At 38.1% G+C, this 19,268-nt stretch overlaps 1 protein-coding gene across 1 annotated transcript in view; it reads right to left on the reverse strand.

Moving 5' to 3' along the window:
* The window catches only part of LOC140156053 (protein capicua homolog), a 48,456-nt gene that overhangs the window by 22,049 nt on the left and 7,139 nt on the right, over positions 1–19,268 (reverse strand). Inside the window, 12 exon segments of the mRNA XM_072179165.1 lie at positions 3,561–3,723; positions 4,867–5,004; positions 5,418–5,560; positions 6,478–6,628; positions 7,662–7,847; positions 8,958–9,060; positions 10,115–10,217; positions 10,803–10,958; positions 11,813–12,289; positions 12,292–12,480; positions 12,483–12,718; positions 12,720–12,903. Of these exon segments, the coding sequence (XP_072035266.1) occupies positions 3,561–3,723; positions 4,867–5,004; positions 5,418–5,560; positions 6,478–6,628; positions 7,662–7,847; positions 8,958–9,060; positions 10,115–10,217; positions 10,803–10,958; positions 11,813–12,289; positions 12,292–12,480; positions 12,483–12,718; positions 12,720–12,903 (2,229 nt within the window).

A 19,268-nucleotide genomic window follows, 5' to 3' on the forward strand; every position in this document is an offset into this window, starting at 1 on the left:
CAATGTGACTAAGTATCCATGCCCCAAGAAGTCTGTATATAAAACTAAGTATCTATGCAATGTGACTAAGTATCCATGCCCCAAGATGTCTGTATATAAAACTAAGTATCTATGCAATGTGACTAAGTATCCATGCCCCAAGAAGTCTGTATATAAAACTAAGTATCTATGCAATGTGACTAAGTATCCATGCCCCAAGATGTCTGTATATAAAACTAAGTATCTATGCAATGTGACTAAGTATCCATGCCCCAAGATGTCTGTATATAAAACTAAGTATCTATGCAATGTGACTAAGTATCCATGCCCCAAGATGTCTGTATATAAAACTAAGTATCTATGCAATGTGACTAAGTATCCATGCCCCAAGATGTCTGTATATAAAACTAAGTATCTATGCAATGTGACTAAGTATCAATGCCCCAAGAAGTCTGTATATAAAACTAAGTATCTATGCAATGTGACTAAGTATCCATGCCCCAAGATGTCTGTATATAAAACTAAGTATCTATGCAATGTGACTAAGTATCCATGCCCCAAGATGTCTGTATATAAAACTAAGTATCTATGCAATGTGACTAAGTATCCATGCCCCAAGATGTCTGTATATAAAACTAAGTATCTATGCAATGTGACTAAGTATCCATGCCCCAAGATGTCTGTATATAAAACTAAGTATCTATGCAATGTGACTAAGTATCCATGCCCCAAGATGTCTGTATATAAAACTAAGTATCTATGCAATGTGACTAAGTATCAATGCCCCAAGAAGTCTGTATATAAAACTAAGTATCTATGCAATGTGACTAAGTATCCATGCCCCAAGATGTCTGTATATAAAACTAAGTATCTATGCAATGTGACTAAGTATCCATGCCCCAAGAAGTCTGTATATAAAACTAAGTATCTATGCAATGTGACTAAGTATCTATGCCCCAAGAAGTCTGACTAAGTATCTATGCAATGTGACTAAGTATCCATGCCCCAAGATGTCTGTATATAAAACTAAGTATCTATGCAATGTGACTAAGTATCCATGCCCCAAGAAGTCTGTATATAAAACTAAGTATCTATGCAATGTGACTAAGTATCCATGCCCCAAGAAGTCTGTATATAAAACTAAGTATCTATGCAATGTGACTAAGTATCCATGCCCCAAGATGTCTGTATATAAAACTAAGTATCTATGCAATGTGACTAAGTATCAATGCCCCAAGAAGTCTGTATATAAAACTAAGTATCTATGCAATGTGACTAAGTATCCATGCCCCAAGATGTCTGTATATAAAACTAAGTATCTATGCAATGTGACTAAGTATCCATGCCCCAAGATGTCTGTATATAAAACTAAGTATCTATGCAATGTGACTAAGTATCCATGCCCCAAGAAGTCTGTATATAAAACTAAGTATCTATGCAATGTGACTAAGTATCCATGCCCCAAAAGTCTGTATATAAAACTAAGTATCTATGCAATGTGACTAAGTATCCATGCCCCAAGATGTCTGTATATAAAACTAAGTATCTATGCAATGTGACTAAGTATCCATGCCCCAAGAAGTCTGTATATAAAACTAAGTATCTATGCAATGTGACTAAGTATCAATGCCCCAAGAAGTCTGTATATAAAACTAAGTATCTATGCAATGTGACTAAGTATCAATGCCCCAAGATGTCTGTATATAAAACTAAGTATCTATGCAATGTGACTAAGTATCCATGCCCCAAGAAGTCTGTATATAAAACTAAGTATCTATGCAATGTGACTAAGTATCCATGCCCCAAGATGTCTGTATATAAAACTAAGTATCTATGCAATGTGACTAAGTATCCATGCCCCAAGATGTCTGTATATAAAACTAAGTATCTATGCAATGTGACTAAGTATCCATGCCCCAAGAAGTCTGTATATAAAACTAAGTATCTATGCAATGTGACTAAGTATCCATGCCCCAAGAAGTCTGTATATAAAACTAAGTATCTATGCAATGTGACTAAGTATCCATGCCCCAAGATGTCTGTATATAAAACTAAGTATCTATGCAATGTGACTAAGTATCCATGCCCCAAGAAGTCTGTATATAAAACTAAGTATCTATGCAATGTGACTAAGTATCCATGCCCCAAGATGTCTGTATATAAAACTAAGTATCTATGCAATGTGACTAAGTATCCATGCCCCAAGAAGTCTGTATATAAAACTAAGTATCTATGCAATGTGACTAAGTATCCATGCCCCAAGATGTCTGTATATAAAACTAAGTATCTATGCAATGTGACTAAGTATCCATGCCCCAAGATGTCTGTATATAAAACTAAGTATCTATGCAATGTGACTAAGTATCCATGCCCCAAGATGTCTGTATATAAAACTAAGTATCTATGCAATGTGACTAAGTATCCATGCCCCAAGAAGTCTGTATATAAAACTAAGTATCTATGCAATGTGACTAAGTATCCATGCCCCAAGAAGTCTGTATATAAAACTTAAGTATCTATGCAATGTGACTAAGTATCCATGCCCCAAGAAGTCTGTATATAAAACTAAGTATCTATGCAATGTGACTAAGTATCCATGCCCCAAGATGTCTGTATATAAAACTAAGTATCTATGCAATGTGACTAAGTATCAATGCCCCAAGATGTCTGTATATAAAACTAAGTATCTATGCAATGTGACTAAGTATCCATGCCCCAAGAAGTCTGTATATAAAACTAAGTATCTATGCAATGTGACTAAGTATCCATGCCCCAAGATGTCTGTATATAAAACTAAGTATCTATGCAATGTGACTAAGTATCAATGCCCCAAGATGTCTGTATATAAAACTAAGTATCTATGCAATGTGACTAAGTATCCATGCCCCAAGAAGTCTGTATATAAAACTAAGTATCTATGCAATGTGACTAAGTATCCATGCCCCAAGAAGTCTGTATATAAAACTAAGTATCTATGCAATGTGACTAAGTATCCATGCCCCAAGAAGTCTGTATATAAAACTTAAGTATCTATGCAATGTGACTAAGTATCCATGCCCCAAGAAGTCTGTATATAAAACTAAGTATCTATGCAATGTGACTAAGTATCCATGCCCCAAGAAGTCTGTATATAAAACTAAGTATCTATGCAATGTGACTAAGTATCAATGCCCCAAGAAGTCTGTATATAAAACTAAGTATCTATGCAATGTGACTAAGTATCAATGCCCCAAGATGTCTGTATATAAAACTAAGTATCTATGCAATGTGACTAAGTATCAATGCCCCAAGAAGTCTGTATATAAAACTAAGTATCTATGCAATGTGACTAAGTATCAATGCCCCAAGATGTCTGTATATAAAACTAAGTATCTATGCAATGTGACTAAGTATCAATGCCCCAAGAAGTCTGTATATAAAACTAAGTATCTATGCAATGTGACTAAGTATCTATGCCCCAAGAAGTATCCATGGCCCAAGAAGACTCAACTAAGTAGTGAGACTAAGTTGAGTCTCACTTCTACTTTGAATTCCACCTATCCATGTAACACACACAAGTCAGGCTTTATTCAAAAACTCACCAATAACATCATCATCGCCTTCCTCATCAATGACCATATGCTCCTCATCGCTTAAGGTTTCTTCTGACTCCAATCGAGGGCGCTGTGCTTGCTTCAGTTTTGGGAGAGACTTTTCTGGTGTCCCTTTGGAATCAGGGCTGGATTCAATTGGTTTTGTACACATCTGGTAAAAAAACAAGTGAATTTGATTAAACTTCATTATTGCATATCAACAACATACAAAAATATACAATATTTATTTATTTATACTTTCTTTAAGCAGGGTAATCCCATCAATGAAAACACTGATCTTCCTGGGGGCCCTGCAAGAGCTGTACATTTACAAATTAAAATACAACTTAAATAGTATTCATACTGAGCACATGAGGAAAAATATACATACTTGAACATGAAATAATTATGATTACATTATGAACTTATGCTGATGAATTAAATTATCTTGGTTGAGGTGCACAATGTAGCATTCTTAAGCATGGAGAGACTCATTGTATTGAAGTTACTACGAATGTTAGATGGAAGATCATTCCATATTTTAACAACTCTAACATTAAAAGTACGTTTATTGGCCTCTGGTTGCAATATTATGTACAGATTAAGGTTAGATGATAAGTATGACGGCGCTTGATCTTTAATACATTTTAAAACAATAACTAACAAATGATTGTACCACCTTTTGTCAAGCTTAATCCAATTTAACTTATCCATCATTTCATCTGTTGGTGTTCTAATGTCAGCTGACAAAATAATTGACAAAATAATTCTTGCAAGTCTGTTCTGGAGGATTTGGAGAGAGTTTGCACGTACTCCAGAACAATTTGACCATACAGGGCTGCAATAATCAAAATGGGGTAATGCGAGAGCATTTGCCAGCATGGTCAGAGTTGACTATGGAAGATAATGCTTAATACCATTTATGACACCACATCTTTTAGAAATATTTTTAGAAACATAGTTGATATGGTTAGACCATGTTAAGTTTGAATCAAATATAACACCAAGGTATTTAAACTGGTCAACTTTTTCAATGATTTAATCACAATAACTTAATATCATTTAGAAATTTAGATAAAACATGCCATGTACCAAATATCATAAATTTAGTCTTTTTGATATATGGATATAAATATTTACATAGTGAAACATTATGTAAATACATTTAAAGGGATATGAACAAGCTGCGTAGTATCGTGTGATCCAGGCATGACCTATTTACGTGATAAAGAATTAACAGAACATTTTGCACAAGGGCTGGTCAACGAACTAATCAATATTTTTAGATACCATTACATCACATGATTGCACCTACCTCAGTTAAAACAGCTAGAGCTGAGCTATCAACTTGTGTGTACTCATGCGGCGTAACTGGGATGTGAGAGGCGCTCAGAGATCGTTTCTTGGGTGGAATAGATGACATTGGCATCTGTCGATGATGTAACGGTTGAGGCTGTAAAATATTCAAATAAAAGTGATTGAAATTTTATAATTTACCATGAAAGGCAGTTCACCAGCAAAACTTCCATGCCTGTACATTTTCTTTATGAGCTAAAAGTGGAAATTTTTACTTCCTTTTTAGTTAGTATGAAATCAATGTGAAACTTCTGGTCAGTAAATCATACATTTTCAATTCAATTCAACATAATTTTATTCACACATGTTTTTATCTCACATAAAATCCACAAAGAAGCCAAATTTGATATGTTTTAGACTGTTTGTTCGCTCCCACACCCCAATCTAATTAGAGGCACTAAATTATTGTCATATTTTATGTGATACTGATGAATCGATGATAACTATGTACCATCCCTTTGTATCATACTAACTACTCAAATCTGAAAAACAAAATCATCACATACGTACCTGTGGTGTTGGCCTGGCCATTGGAGGAAACAGCTCTTTGATTGGACTTGGACTGGGCATAGGAGCCGATACCGGCATCACCTCACTGGCAGCTGTCACAAGCATGCTCAGATCACTAGGCAGCTCTGTAGGTGGCGAGAGCACTATGAGAAAACATGAAAAGTGTGTAGAAGCAATTAATTATCAAATACTGGTTGGGAGGTAGGTTGCACCATACAGAGACAATAGGGGGTCACCTGCGCATGTTCAGGGGGACTCACATGGGAGGATTGCTGGTTGTCGGCTATGTCATAGGTGGGAACTACAGGCATCATGTTGGTCTCTCTTTATGAATATACCTCCGGGCTAATCAGAGACATGAATTCTATGATGTTTTGGCAACTTCTGATGGTTATTTTTTGACCATATGGGGCACTATTAACCCAGAGCGGAGTTTGGTTGGAAGTGCTCTGTGTGTTGCCCACCCCTACCAGCTGAAGGGGAGGCACCCAGCCTGTAGGCTTTGGTAGCATGCAGGGCATTAAATCAAAATTATCCCACACAGCAGTATCTGGGGAGCATGTGTGGCCGAGTGGATAAGGCGCCCGACTCATAATACATAGGTTGTGAGTTCGAGCCCCGCTTGTGCCAACGTGTTGTGTCCTTGGGCAAGGCACTTTATCCTCATTGCCTACTGGGGGATGGGGTTGGGTTGGATTGGATGTTTGTATAGTTGTTTGTTTCAATGTTGCAATATTGGCGCTGATTAAGCTGCTGCCTGCAAATTGCATTGCGTCTGTTTAGTTGTGTTTAATGTACAATTCTAGCAATTTGACCTGCGGGTCACCATTAGAGTTTGAAATAAAAACCTTCCTTTTTTTATCTCTTAGCACTGCTGTATTACAGCAACTCACACTGTTTGGGCAGAACACACCAGTATTGAGAAATATTATGTGAGCAAATCTGATGCAATTAGTCAATCTAATTTTACCAATACTATTATATACATATGCCAAAATTAAAGTCGGAAAACAACAGTAAAAAGCAGACAATTGATTGTCGTAACAAGATCATTTCTTACTGGTTGGTGTTGTTGGAATCTCCTCCCCTTCTGATGCCCTGCGTGTTCTCTCCTCCTTTATCACAATGTCTGAGGTTGAGCTAGAAGACTTCTTCCTTTCTTTATTGCACCATTTCCAATCAGGGTGGGCCTTGAAGTGGGCCTCTTTGACCTGTAATGAGAGTATTTACGTAATTATGTTATTTTGTTTCACAATGTAATATGGGTTGAAATGCAATGATAAGTACACATAAACCCTTTTGATCTAGGTAAAGAACATGGTACATAACTGATCAAGGTTTCTTTCTTTTTCTTTTCGTCCTGTAATTCTTGTATTTAATACTAATAATCTCTCGATTTTTTTTCTTGGTGTGTAGAGCATATCCAAGTGTGTAGCACATATCACACTATGCTACCACACTTGGTTTCTATGTAATCGGCCATTGATAAATCATTGATGTCCACCTTGCTCTACACATATTGGCAAGGTTTGAACATATATACAGCACCCCAGAGACAGCACACATGTCCAAATGAAGACCACAAAGAACATGGGCCTTAACAAATATTACAAACTGACTTGGTAAACTAGTGGAATGCTCACAAAAAGCAAATTCAAAACACACTATAAAAGTGCTTGCTTTATTTAGACCAGCAAACATTTTTTATGTTACTCTGTGACCTCATAACATTTAAAGACTTACAGGTTTGTTAACACTACCCTTGTACACACAACATAAACGGTAAATTGCCAATAAAATTCACCCTTTGCACAGATCCACCATCTTGCTACCAAAACGAGGTTCTCCAAAAATGTGCACTTTTGTTTCTTTTCTAGCAACACACCAGGCGGCTTTTGCAAAGCGTACGCAGTAATTAAAGCATGTATTTGACAGGCGTATGCACACACAGTATGCACTTTGCGGGTAGAACCTCGTTTTGAGATGGCCATGCGATCGGCGAATAGATGTAAATATACCATGTAAACAATCAAACATGGCAAGTAAAAATAAAATAAAAATAAAAATAGATTTTCAAAACTGGCACAAACATAATATGTTAGGCTATGGCTTTTGAGAAATTCTGATTGAGTTTTATCTGCCATTACATGTTCAGGAAAAAAATATGACATACCGCCCATCTTCTACAGGGCATTCGAGGACAACCAAACAAATATTTTATGTTGGCCTTTCAAGATATCCTACCTGGAATGCCAAGTCATGGTATTTCTGCTTTTCTTTTGGCTTCAACGCATACCACCATTCCCCAAGAATTTTGCTGACAGTTCTGTTGTCTTGATTAGGGTGTCGCTGATGTACCAGAGCACGGTGGCGCTTGCTGAATATCATGAAAGCATTCATTGGACGACGAACATGGTCTTTGTCCTTCAGCTTGGTGAAAAAATAATAACAGGTACAATAAAAAAATACATTTTAGTACAAGAAAAAGGCAAGCTACAGGTTAAATTAATTAAAGTAATTATTGGCCAAGTTCGAACTTCAAACACTCGGAATGCTAGTGGCTCTGCGATAACAGGTACAATATTTATACATTTTAGTACATCGGCTTCAGAAAAAGGCAAGCTACAGGTAAATTAAATAATTCTTGGCCAAGTTCGAAACACTCAGAACGCTAGTGACTCCGCGATAAACACACACGCACATAGCGTGGTACTAAAGAAAGCATACACATGCCTTACATTGCATACACGCTTAGTACGCTACATGGACGCAACAGGTACATTCGAGTTTGGCCAAGAATTACTTAATTTACGTATACATGTAGGTATTACAAGGTATTACAAGGTATGGGTTCAGTACAAATGAATACACCAAATACAAGGTAAATGGTTGGCCTTCACATCCATGGTTGGCCAGATTTTGTTGCTGAATGCATCAACTTCTCTACATAGACACTGGCTTACTGGAGATGCAGATGGGTTCAATCAACATTGGTTTATTCTAATTGAAATTCATACACCTTTTATCCCACACAGGGAGTTTAGATCTCAAATGGAGTCACCCATACAGGTAATACCATTGGAAATATAATAGGTCAAGATTTCCATATTAGGGGTATGGGTTTCAACTGGAATAGCCCAATTTGTATGCAATATCAAGCTATTTATCACAAACCATGCCTTGGCCTACAAATGTACTCCTTCATGAATGCATGTAAAATTGCCATCAACAAAATACTGGCATACCGCTCATCAAGCATGCATAGAGGGTGCAGTAATGGAAGCTTCCTGCAAGCACAAGTGACATGACTCAGTTGCAGAATCATCCGAGCACACATAAAAACATAAAAACAGCAGCCAGGCAGTGTACACTCGTGGCTTGCTATTCCTGGTCTTGTCCTCTTGCACCCAATGGATCCATGGCTCAAAACTGGGCCATAGAAAACAACCTTTCTCTTCATCTTTTCTCCTCCAAAACGCATCCATGGCATTAGGGTTAGCAGCATCTAAAGCAGCAATCATCTAAATGAAATCAACTAACCTTTCTAGGACTACGAGGTTCTTTCTCGGCCAAATCCTTCGGCAGAGCTCCTAGTGATTGCGTTCTTCTTTTGTTTGGCGATGGATAACTAGCACTTGCAACCCTGATAACAGGAAAATTAATTAATGTTGTTACATTTCTTTGTTTGTTTTTCAGGTAAAATATAAAACACTTCATCAGGATTACATAAATTTTGGCAAGAAAATCTTAATCAGTTCTTATAGGTCTGTAAAATATTGGCATGAATGGAATTTGATTCCTGTTAAAGTCTACGCAGTTGATAGTATGCAAGAAGTAAATGATTCAGATTCTCTCAAAACCATCAATCAATTGCAGCATTTGGATGGTATAGAAAGCCTTATACTTTGATCAGCTCTTAATCGGCGGATTAATATTGATATTTCTCGAGTTGTCTTGTGACATTTCGTCAGGAGCATTACAAATTATTAATGAAAGCCCTATACATTCTACTTTCTTAACCATGCACAATATAGATCAGATTGGTCAATTATGTCACTCTTAGCATGGGTCTACATTTTGGCCTAGTGGTGAAAGCCTAACAATTCCTGACGATTACAAACTATAACTCACAATGTGACACATTGTGAGTTGAGGCTTTTGGGCTCTCAACCCTCCAATTGTGGATAACGTTTATACTATGGCTTGCCTCAATTTTTGGAAGTGACATCAATGCTTTTTGCATTACAGGCGTGGCAACAAACTGCCCTCATGTGGTTGTGTACGCCTTGCGTGATTAACATTACACACAATTCGATACTGCAACCAGTGAAATATGCACTTATGACACTACCAAACTTGAGGTGAACCAAAGCTGAACCACACAAATATTATGATGGCTCTTTCAGCATCCTGTCCGGTCATTAGATTTCTTTTAACAGTACCCAGACTTTTCTTTTTCTTTCCAGATCAATCATCACTGATAAACACAGTAGGAAAAGAACAGGGAAAAATTGTAGGAAAAGTGAAAAGGTTGTCTGTGGTTACAAATCTTAGCAAGTCCCTTTAAGTATTATGCCATGCATGATATTCAATCCTCTCTGGCATGAAGAAAATGCAAATATTTTCCCCACTAAGCCTGAAACCACAGTGGCCTAATTTTTAACCCAGTTTTGTTGATAGAGTGATTCAGTACTTACATTTCTTCCCTTCTTGGCTGTGTCTGTACCACATTAGCTGTTTCAGGAGGCACTGATGCCTGGGCTGGCTGTATGGCTACTCCACTGGGGCCTGGAACACCACCTGTAAATACAGAAATAAATGCACATGAAACTTAGGTCTTCTACAGGCCTTCATATTTGGGCTTGTGTGAAAAACTTGAGGAAGGAAAGGTGAAATTATAGAAAGGTGAAATTATTGAAAGGTCAAATTATAACTTCCAAGAAGCTTAAGACATGTAAGATCAGGCCAACATTAAAGCAACTTTGTCTTAACTTAGGTAAACATAACATACCGTAAAGATCCACCTAATGGCATACTTGGGTTCCTTTACCTCGGGGTGCATGTGCAAGTAGAGAGCTCCCTCCTCTGAAATCCCAACAAGAATTAAGGATCTGTGCCCGTATTTGCTGGTGGGAATTATACGGGAGGATACTTTTAAGGTTGTGCCTAAAATTCCACTTTTGTCAAGTGACCCCAAAGCATCAATAGGGGAATCTTTACGGTAGGTGCTTTTAAAGATTTTGTCACCAATTTGAATTTTCAACATTTTAGTTGTATTAAAGCTTTGATTGTGATTGGTTCTTTCCAATTGATTGACATTAATTGGCTGATTATACGTTGTCAAATTGGGTTTAGTTGAGCAAAGATAAATGCACATGGGCTTACCTTGATTTTGATTGGCTGTTGCTGGTTGATTGACAGCTACTTGCTGTGTGGTATTGGCTGCTTGTCCATTGGCAGGCTGGGTAATGTTGAAGATTGGGACGAGGGAATGCCAATAGAACACCGGCACATGACCAGGAGGAACCATGGATGGCCAAGCTGCAATGATCAAAGAACACATTCATTAAGTATCAAAATGGACCAGTCACACCATTTTGAGTAATTACTTGAATTTAATAGACCAGTCAAATCTTTTTCACATCCTGCACATTTAAAACTACCATAGTTACACATTGAATCAATCCAATACATTTTACCTTACAGGGAACAAGTGCAACATTTTGGCGAGTATGAATTAAATATAGTTGCTGGAAATGTCAGTGTATTAATGTTTGAAGATCAGTTCAACAGCTAGGATCTATGGTTTTCTTAGCAGCAAGCAGGTGTCCTACATGTGAAGGTTAAGTATGTAAGTAAATACATTTACCTTCAACTACTTGCATGAAGTTGCATCAAACATGAATAAACACTTAATACCATTGTCCTTTCGTTAGCCTAGCTGAATAAGTGATGTGATGTGAACAAGCAAATAAATCCTACGTCTGGGCTAACTGATTTTTCAATTGAAGATAAATTCGAGACAAATCATAAATGTTTGCTTCTGGTGTTGGGTCAAAAGTGTGGTACGATTGGTTATTGACCTGCGCAGTACGACATTTTTGGTCTGGTTGACAGGACATCATGTATACGCGAAGTCGCAAACTAGTCTTTTTAATTCTGTCTTTAATAATAGTGATATTAATTTAAAAATAATGAGTAAATATAAAAATTACAAATTGTAAAATGGCCATCATCAAACAAGACATGACCGTAATCTCCTCCATAGGGTGTGTAGATTTCAAATGGAGTTACCTAAATGTGTGATTCCATTTGAAATCTACACCCCTTGTGTGGGATATTTAAGTCATGTCTGGAAGAATCCAATGTATGAAGAATCTTGTTTTGCAACTTACTTGCAGGTCTCTGGTCCCTGTTCTCTTCTTTATCCCCACCCCCTGCTGGCATCACAGGTAGCAAAGATGTTGGAGTAGGGTGTGAGGCTGCAGCCTGGAATGGCGTAGTTTGAACCTGTCCAGTCCCTCCAGCCTGTGGGTTCACCTCCTGTGTCCCTGCAGCTGCAATTGGTTTAGTTTCATTCATAATCTGTCCTCTTTCATGCTGTTGCTGCAACGTTGTCATGGTTACAGCTGCTGGTGTTGGTTTGGGTGATATTTCTCTACGGACAACACCTTCCATTCTCAGTTTAGCTTGGTCCTTCTCAAACTCTTTGGTCAGATTTGTTCTGGGAATTTTATCTGCATAAGTTGTGTGCTGAGACACAGGTTTTGTATCGATTATGGGGCTTGTTTGTGTTTCTTGCGCAGTCTGAAATTGGTGCATGCTGCGTGGTGCAAGAAGCGCTGCACGTAGTTTGGTGTCCGATGGTGGGGAGGGAATTCAAAATGGCTTTTCTCCGGCGATTGAAAGTACTGCGTGACCTGCTGTCGGGGTGCTGGGGGTGACATGATATTAGGTGGTGACATGACATGATGGGAGGGGCCAACAGGTGAAGGGGTAACACTATGTTGATTAGGTGTTGGCGATCTATTTACAGAATCCACACCAGAGTCATTACTATCACTCGACTCACATCTCTACTTTGATTTCTTGCATGTTCCATCTTGAGTTTCAGTTTATTTGGACTAACTGGTGTTGCAAAATTATGTGACTGCGGCTGGAATTGCACTACTGGCGAAGAAATCTCCGCTGAGGACCTCCCCGATAAAGGTGTTGCAGAGCCCCATCTATTAGGAGTACCGACTGCAGACCCACTAGCCTGGTGCGAGTTTGGATATTGTGAAATCGGGGTAAATGTAGCGCCGATGGCTGAAAGGAGCTGGGGACGAGGTCAGTGAGTGGGACATGGGCGAGTGAGGAACCGAATGCTGGATTGGTGTGAAGCATGCTGGAGTTCCAGAGCGGGAATTTCCCAGAGAAATGAGAATGTTAGCTGTTTCTGCCTCATCACTGTCAAATCTGGATGGGTCAATCTGTGGTCTGGAATCTGTAGGTGAGAAATTACAGAGAGAAATATTTAGACAAACATTTATTGCAAAAAAGAATTTAAATTTTTAATCTGATTTTAGTCATGAAAAGAAATAGTCAGTTTAAATATCAGGGGCATACCCAGAAACCTTACAACCAGGGGGTGCTCAGCAAGGATAGGCTGATTTTGCTTGTCAACAATCAAGCATGTACATGCTGCATGGTTTTTTTGTTTAAAAATCTGCCATGAGCAGGGACAAGTGATTTGCGCGGAACTTTTTTCCACGAAATCTCCGTGCAATTGGCTATTTTTTTCCTATGGGCAGGGATACATGATTTGCACTGAAAAAAGTTCCGCGCAATCTCTGCGCAATTAGCTATTTTTTCCCGTGCAAATCACTTGTCCCTGGCCATGAGGTTTCATGAACCATGTAAACTAGATTTATAATATTAGAATCATTATGATGGGAAGGAGCTTCCCAAATACCCCACTTTTTCGAGCCATGATTTTTATATTATTGGCAGTTTCCAAAATTGCTATCACATTCACATGCAATATTTTGTATACTGGTACTATTTTTAATATCATATATTATGATGTTTAAATGCATTAATTTGGTGGTCTTGTAGCACATCGTTTGATTTGAATTCATTTATCAGACAATTTTATCACAACGTTGAATTAGAATCTGATGGCAATTTTGAAATCATAAAATTTCTTCACTTTATCACCAAGACTATTTATTACCACCAACAGACTATTATTACCACAATTTATATCTTGTAATGTGTACAATATATTGTTCAGACTGAAAATGATTCAAATCTATACATGCATATCTTGCATAAATCTATTTCAATCTTCTATAATAACCCACTATGCCAATTACAAATTATTTTCATTAGAAATTTATGCTGTGACATATGCTGTTATGTTACTTCTGTATGAAAGTGAGTGTACAATAATGTTGAATTGGAAAGTGTAAGCACTATGTTTTTAATGTATTTTGGTGTTTAAAATGGGAACTTGGCTTCAACTTTGTCTTACCAAATTTAACAAATATGTCAAAGTAAGTGTTTTTCTAATCAAAATTAATATGGAATTTCTTCAGTATTATTTGCACAATTCTAGAGCAGAATAAATACTAGGGTAACAAGGCTTTAAGCATGTCCTGTACAGTACATGTATATTGAATGTGACTCAATTGAGTAACAAGTCTGAAAATAGATGCAACTTCCTATGGCTGTACTGGTCATGAACTGCCTGCTTGAAATCCCTGATTTTGTTCTGTTATTTGTGGTTTCACTTGTATTGTAATGTAATGTAATGGAATTAAATTATCCATCAACAAATTCAAAGCAAACAAGGCATATAGACTCTTCACAGTAAACATTCAAATTAAAAAATAATTGTGTAATTTGCCCAATTATTCTAGAAATTTTTGGATGACCAAGTTTTCTGAAAAATGTGACCCAAATAATCTGTACAACAGAGCCTCAAAATGCACCTCAAATCTGCTAAACATATAGGGCCTACCCTACCCCCCTTCCTTCACCACAAGTGGCCATAATCTGATATTACATTAAATAATTGTTATCCTCATCCTCACCATTTAATTACTTCATCACCACCCTTGTGCCTTTGTGTTGATCTTTGAATATAGGCCTATAATATGTAACTTTTTGTTTGTTTGTTTGTTTGTAAATTTAGCTAAACTCCAGGATTGTTGCCCTCATGATTGCTATCATTACCATTGAAAAACAAAATTTATTAAATTTTCATGCCTCATGATATAGGCCTACTTATTTTTCCCCACAACCCCTCATAATCATTTCCAAGAAGTGGTATTAAATTGATCTTACAATGTACATTGCACACCTACATGTAAAGGAATATTTACCATGACTTTTTTGCACTCAGGTTTTGTTGCAACCATTCAACCTTTAGCAAATTAGTATGCAGGTTTGTTACCTTTCAAATTGTTGATGTAGGCAACTGAATTTGACTTTTATTTGGCACTTATAAGTTCATACATGCTTGTACATACATGTACACAAAATGTTCTTCCTATTTGAATATTTTGAGGGGAGGAGTGCAACTTGCATGGAAGCATTAATTCATGAACATAATATCAATGCATAATTTCTACATCAAGTAAAAGGTTTGAGGTTTTAATACAACAAACATGTGAACTTTATACACTAATATTGCAGACATTATTCTGGACAGACAATATTCTGGACAAACAAATATCACTGTCTGGGAATGCACCTGTACATCATAATATCAATTTCACTACAGACCTGTGTAATCTTTTGCCAAATTTAAATAGCGCTAATATTGTTTAAATTGCTTCAGTGTACAACTAAAGAGCTTCACAAAAGATTCCTACACTCAGTCCTATCAATGCAAAGTATCAGTGTTTAAACATGAAGCAATAAACGCAATAACAATTAATAATAATCTAAATAATAATAAAAATAATAATACCGTAAAATGGGGTGACTTTGGACACTGGGGTGACTTTGGACACACATGGGAAAAACTATTATTTCATGTAGGCTGTTTTACCTTTTAATATTTCTAAGAATATTTTTGTATTTTCTATGTGGTAATGTATGGACATTACAAATGACTAAAGTTTCCCAGTATAATGTGTTATCTAAATATGTTTTTCAGAACTTTTTAGCGGGGTCCATAAAATACAGAATTTTTGTGGTGGTCAAACTTTCGGTACTCCACCGGAACATAAAAGTGGAAACTCGAGCCTGTTGGTTGGATAGTAAACACAGATGAATCAAGAACCTACCTGGATAGTCATGATATCTAGCCACTCTTAAGAATTTAAAAGCAGGCTGTGTCCAATGTCACCCCAGGGTTTGGCTTCCTTTCGGGGTGACTTTGGACATAACAAATGAATACAAAAAATTTGACACTTTGTTAAAATACACCACAGTGACCATGCCCTACCACAACAGTGTCCTCTGTGCTCCTACCCACCTCACAACTACTTCCACCCTCTCCATTGCTCTACTCTTCAGGTCGGGGTGACTTTGGACATGCACTTGATTACATGGTGTCTAAAGTCACCCCAAACCAAAGGGGTGACTTTGGACAAACTTTGCCCCCCAAAAAATTATCGTAAAATAAAATAAACTCGAGTTGACCTTATGGGCATGAACTGTTCTCTATTGGTACTTGCCAAACCCAACATGAAACTCAGAATTCTACTGATCATTATAAAAATATTTACGACAATACATCAAAATTGTCCAAAGCCACCCCATGTTACGGTAATAATAATTAATAATAATAATAATAATAATAACAATAATAATAATTCAAACAAAATATTAATGCAGTAGATGATAAAGAATCAAATAATTATCAAGAATCATAATTATTTTAACATTTTGCTATTATTTCATTTTTTAGTTTTGGGCATCCCTTTTAATTTTCTCTTAATCATTTTATCATTATTTGTATACAATGTTATGGCCCATTTGTCTTTTGTTCATGATTTCATTAATACATGAGAGCAACAGTTTATAATCATGTGGGCACATGAAAATAAAAACACCTCAAATATTGCAACAATATAATGGGTGACTGACCCATTCAATGTATTAACCATGTCAATGGTTTGCTTTCATTGTGTTCACAACCTCCCTATATCAGGTAAACAACTATGACATAGCAGATTAAAAAACAACACCATCCTTATGTCAAAGTTTAGTTACACCAGCCATGCAATGCATAAATGAATACTCTGCACTCTGGGATCACACAGCTTGTAATATTCACCTTAAACTGAGGTCAAATTACTAAAGGGTTACATATGTGGTTGTATGAACTTTTGTAATAATATTAATAAATGAGGTTGGGTTTATATTAAAGAAGGTTCTCTCAAAACATGATGCACAAGGCCAGACCTTACACTGGCAAAAGCATGTGTATGTGAATGATGGAATCTCACATTTTTGTAAAACTAGAGTACCTGCGGCTGTGAGGGCACTGTAGCTGTACGTGAGAGCACCACCAGCATCAGATAGTGATGCTGTTTGACCCCCCACTGAACCCATATGACCTCTGACCCTAAATGACCTTGACTTGATCCCCTTTGACCTTTGATGACCTCAGTTTTATTTGATACATCCATTTGAAATTTAGAAATCATTTTCAGCTATGAATGCTGGGAAGACATTGCAGTCCTCACAGGGAGTGGTGAAATCTTCCTGTTCCTGTCATATTGAGAATTCGTTATACCATGTTTAAGCCCTCGTAGCAAGGACTCCACCCACCAAGTCTGTGCCCGATCGGACAAAGTTTGAAATTTGACCCCCTCCGTAATGACCTTTGACCTCGGTTGACCTCAATGGTATTTTGCGCATATATTACCCTCGTAGCAAGGATTCCACCCACCAACTTTGAGCCCCATCGGACAAAGTTTGAAATTTAACCCCTCCATAATGACCTTTGACCTCGGTTGACCTCAATTTCATTTCGGGCATATATTCCCCTCGCATCAAGGATTCCACCCACCAAGTTTGAGCCCGATCGGACAAAGTTTGAAATATGACCCCCCGTAATGACCTTTGACCTCGGTTGACCTCAATTTTATTTCGGGCATATATTCCCCTCGTATCAAGGATTCCACCCACCAAGTTTGAGCCCGATCGGACAAAGTTTGACATTTGACCCCTCCGTAATGACCTTTGACCTCGGTTGACCTCAATTTTATTTCGGGCATATACTCGCCTCGTATCAAGGATTCCACCTACCAAGTTTGGGCCCGATCGGACAAAGTTGAAATTTTGACCTTTGACCTTGACCTCCGATGACCTTTCAAACTACCCCATAAGCGTGGAATGCCCGATACCTATCTATATCCGAAATATCGGAGTGATGCGTCGAAGCGCGGCGAAACGCATTGCCGGACAGACGGACAGACAGAGCTTACGATTTTATTAGTACTAGTGCACCTGCAGCTGTGAGAGCCCTGATGCTGTGAGAGCACTGGCATGATAGCGATACTGTTTGATGACCTAAGACCTCGGTGTAATTTTTTTCTTGCTTCCCTCATACGAAGGATTCCACCTATCAAGTTGAAGCCCAATAGGGCAAAGTTTAAATTTAGGCCCTACATGACCTTTGACCTCAATTTTGTTTTGTGCATATATTCCCCTCGTATCAAGGATTCCACCCACCAAGTTTGAGCCCGATAGGACAAAGTTTGAAATCCATGACCTTTGACCTTAAACTTGGATGACCTCCATATAATGTTTTTCATGCTCCCCTCATACGAAGGTTTCGACCCACCAAGTTTGAGCCCGATCTGACCAAGTTTGAAATTTGACCCCTCCGCAATGACCTTTGACCTCGATTTCATTTCTGGCATATATTCGCCTCGTATCAAGGATGCCACCCACCAAGTTTGGGCCCCATCGGACAAAATTTCAAATTTTGACCTTTGACCTTGACCTCCGATGACCTTGAAAACTACCCGGTAAACAGCGCACGCCCGGTACCCATATATGTCTGAAATATCGGAACCATGCGTCGAAGCGCGGCGAAACGCATAGCCGGACAGACACACAGACGGACAGACAGAGCTTATGATTATTATAGTACTAGTGCACCTGCGGCTATGAGAGCCCAGATGCTGTGAGTGCACTGGCATGATAGTGATACTGTTTGACCCCAGATGACCTTTGAACTTGGATGACCGTGGTGCAATTTTTTCATGCTCCCCTCAGTCCTACGAAGGATTCCACCTATCAAGTTTAAGCCCAATAGGGCAAAGTTTAAATTTAGCCCCTACATGACCTTTGACCTCGGTTGACCTCAATTTTGTTTTTGCATATATTCCCCTCGTAGCAAGGATTGCACCCACCAAGTTTGAACCCGATAGGACAAAGTTTGAAATCCATGACCTTTGACCTTTGACCTCGGATGACCTCCATATAATGTTTTTCATGCTCCCCTCATATGAAGGTTTCGACCCACCAAGTTTGAACCCGATCGGACAAAGTTTGCAATTTGACCCCTCCGTAATGACCTTTGACCTCGGTTGACCTCGCTTATTTTGGACATATATTTCCCTCCTATCAAGGATCCCACCCACCAAGTTTGGGCCCGATCGGACAAAGTTTGAAATCTGTGACCTTTGACCTTGACCTCCGATGACCTTCAAAACTACCCGGTAAACAGCGCACGCCCGGTACCCATCTATGTCCGAAATATCGGAATGATGCGTCGAAGCGCGGAGAAGCGCATTGCCATCGAACACACAGAGCTCATTATTTTCTTAATGCTAGTGCACCTGTAGCTTTGCAGCAATGCATTCTGGGTAGACATTACAGTGCATTTCAAATTGGGCAAAC

Source organism: Amphiura filiformis, chromosome 6 (genome assembly GCF_039555335.1).
Source record: "Amphiura filiformis chromosome 6, Afil_fr2py, whole genome shotgun sequence".
Taxonomy (NCBI): domain Eukaryota; kingdom Metazoa; phylum Echinodermata; class Ophiuroidea; order Amphilepidida; family Amphiuridae; genus Amphiura; species Amphiura filiformis.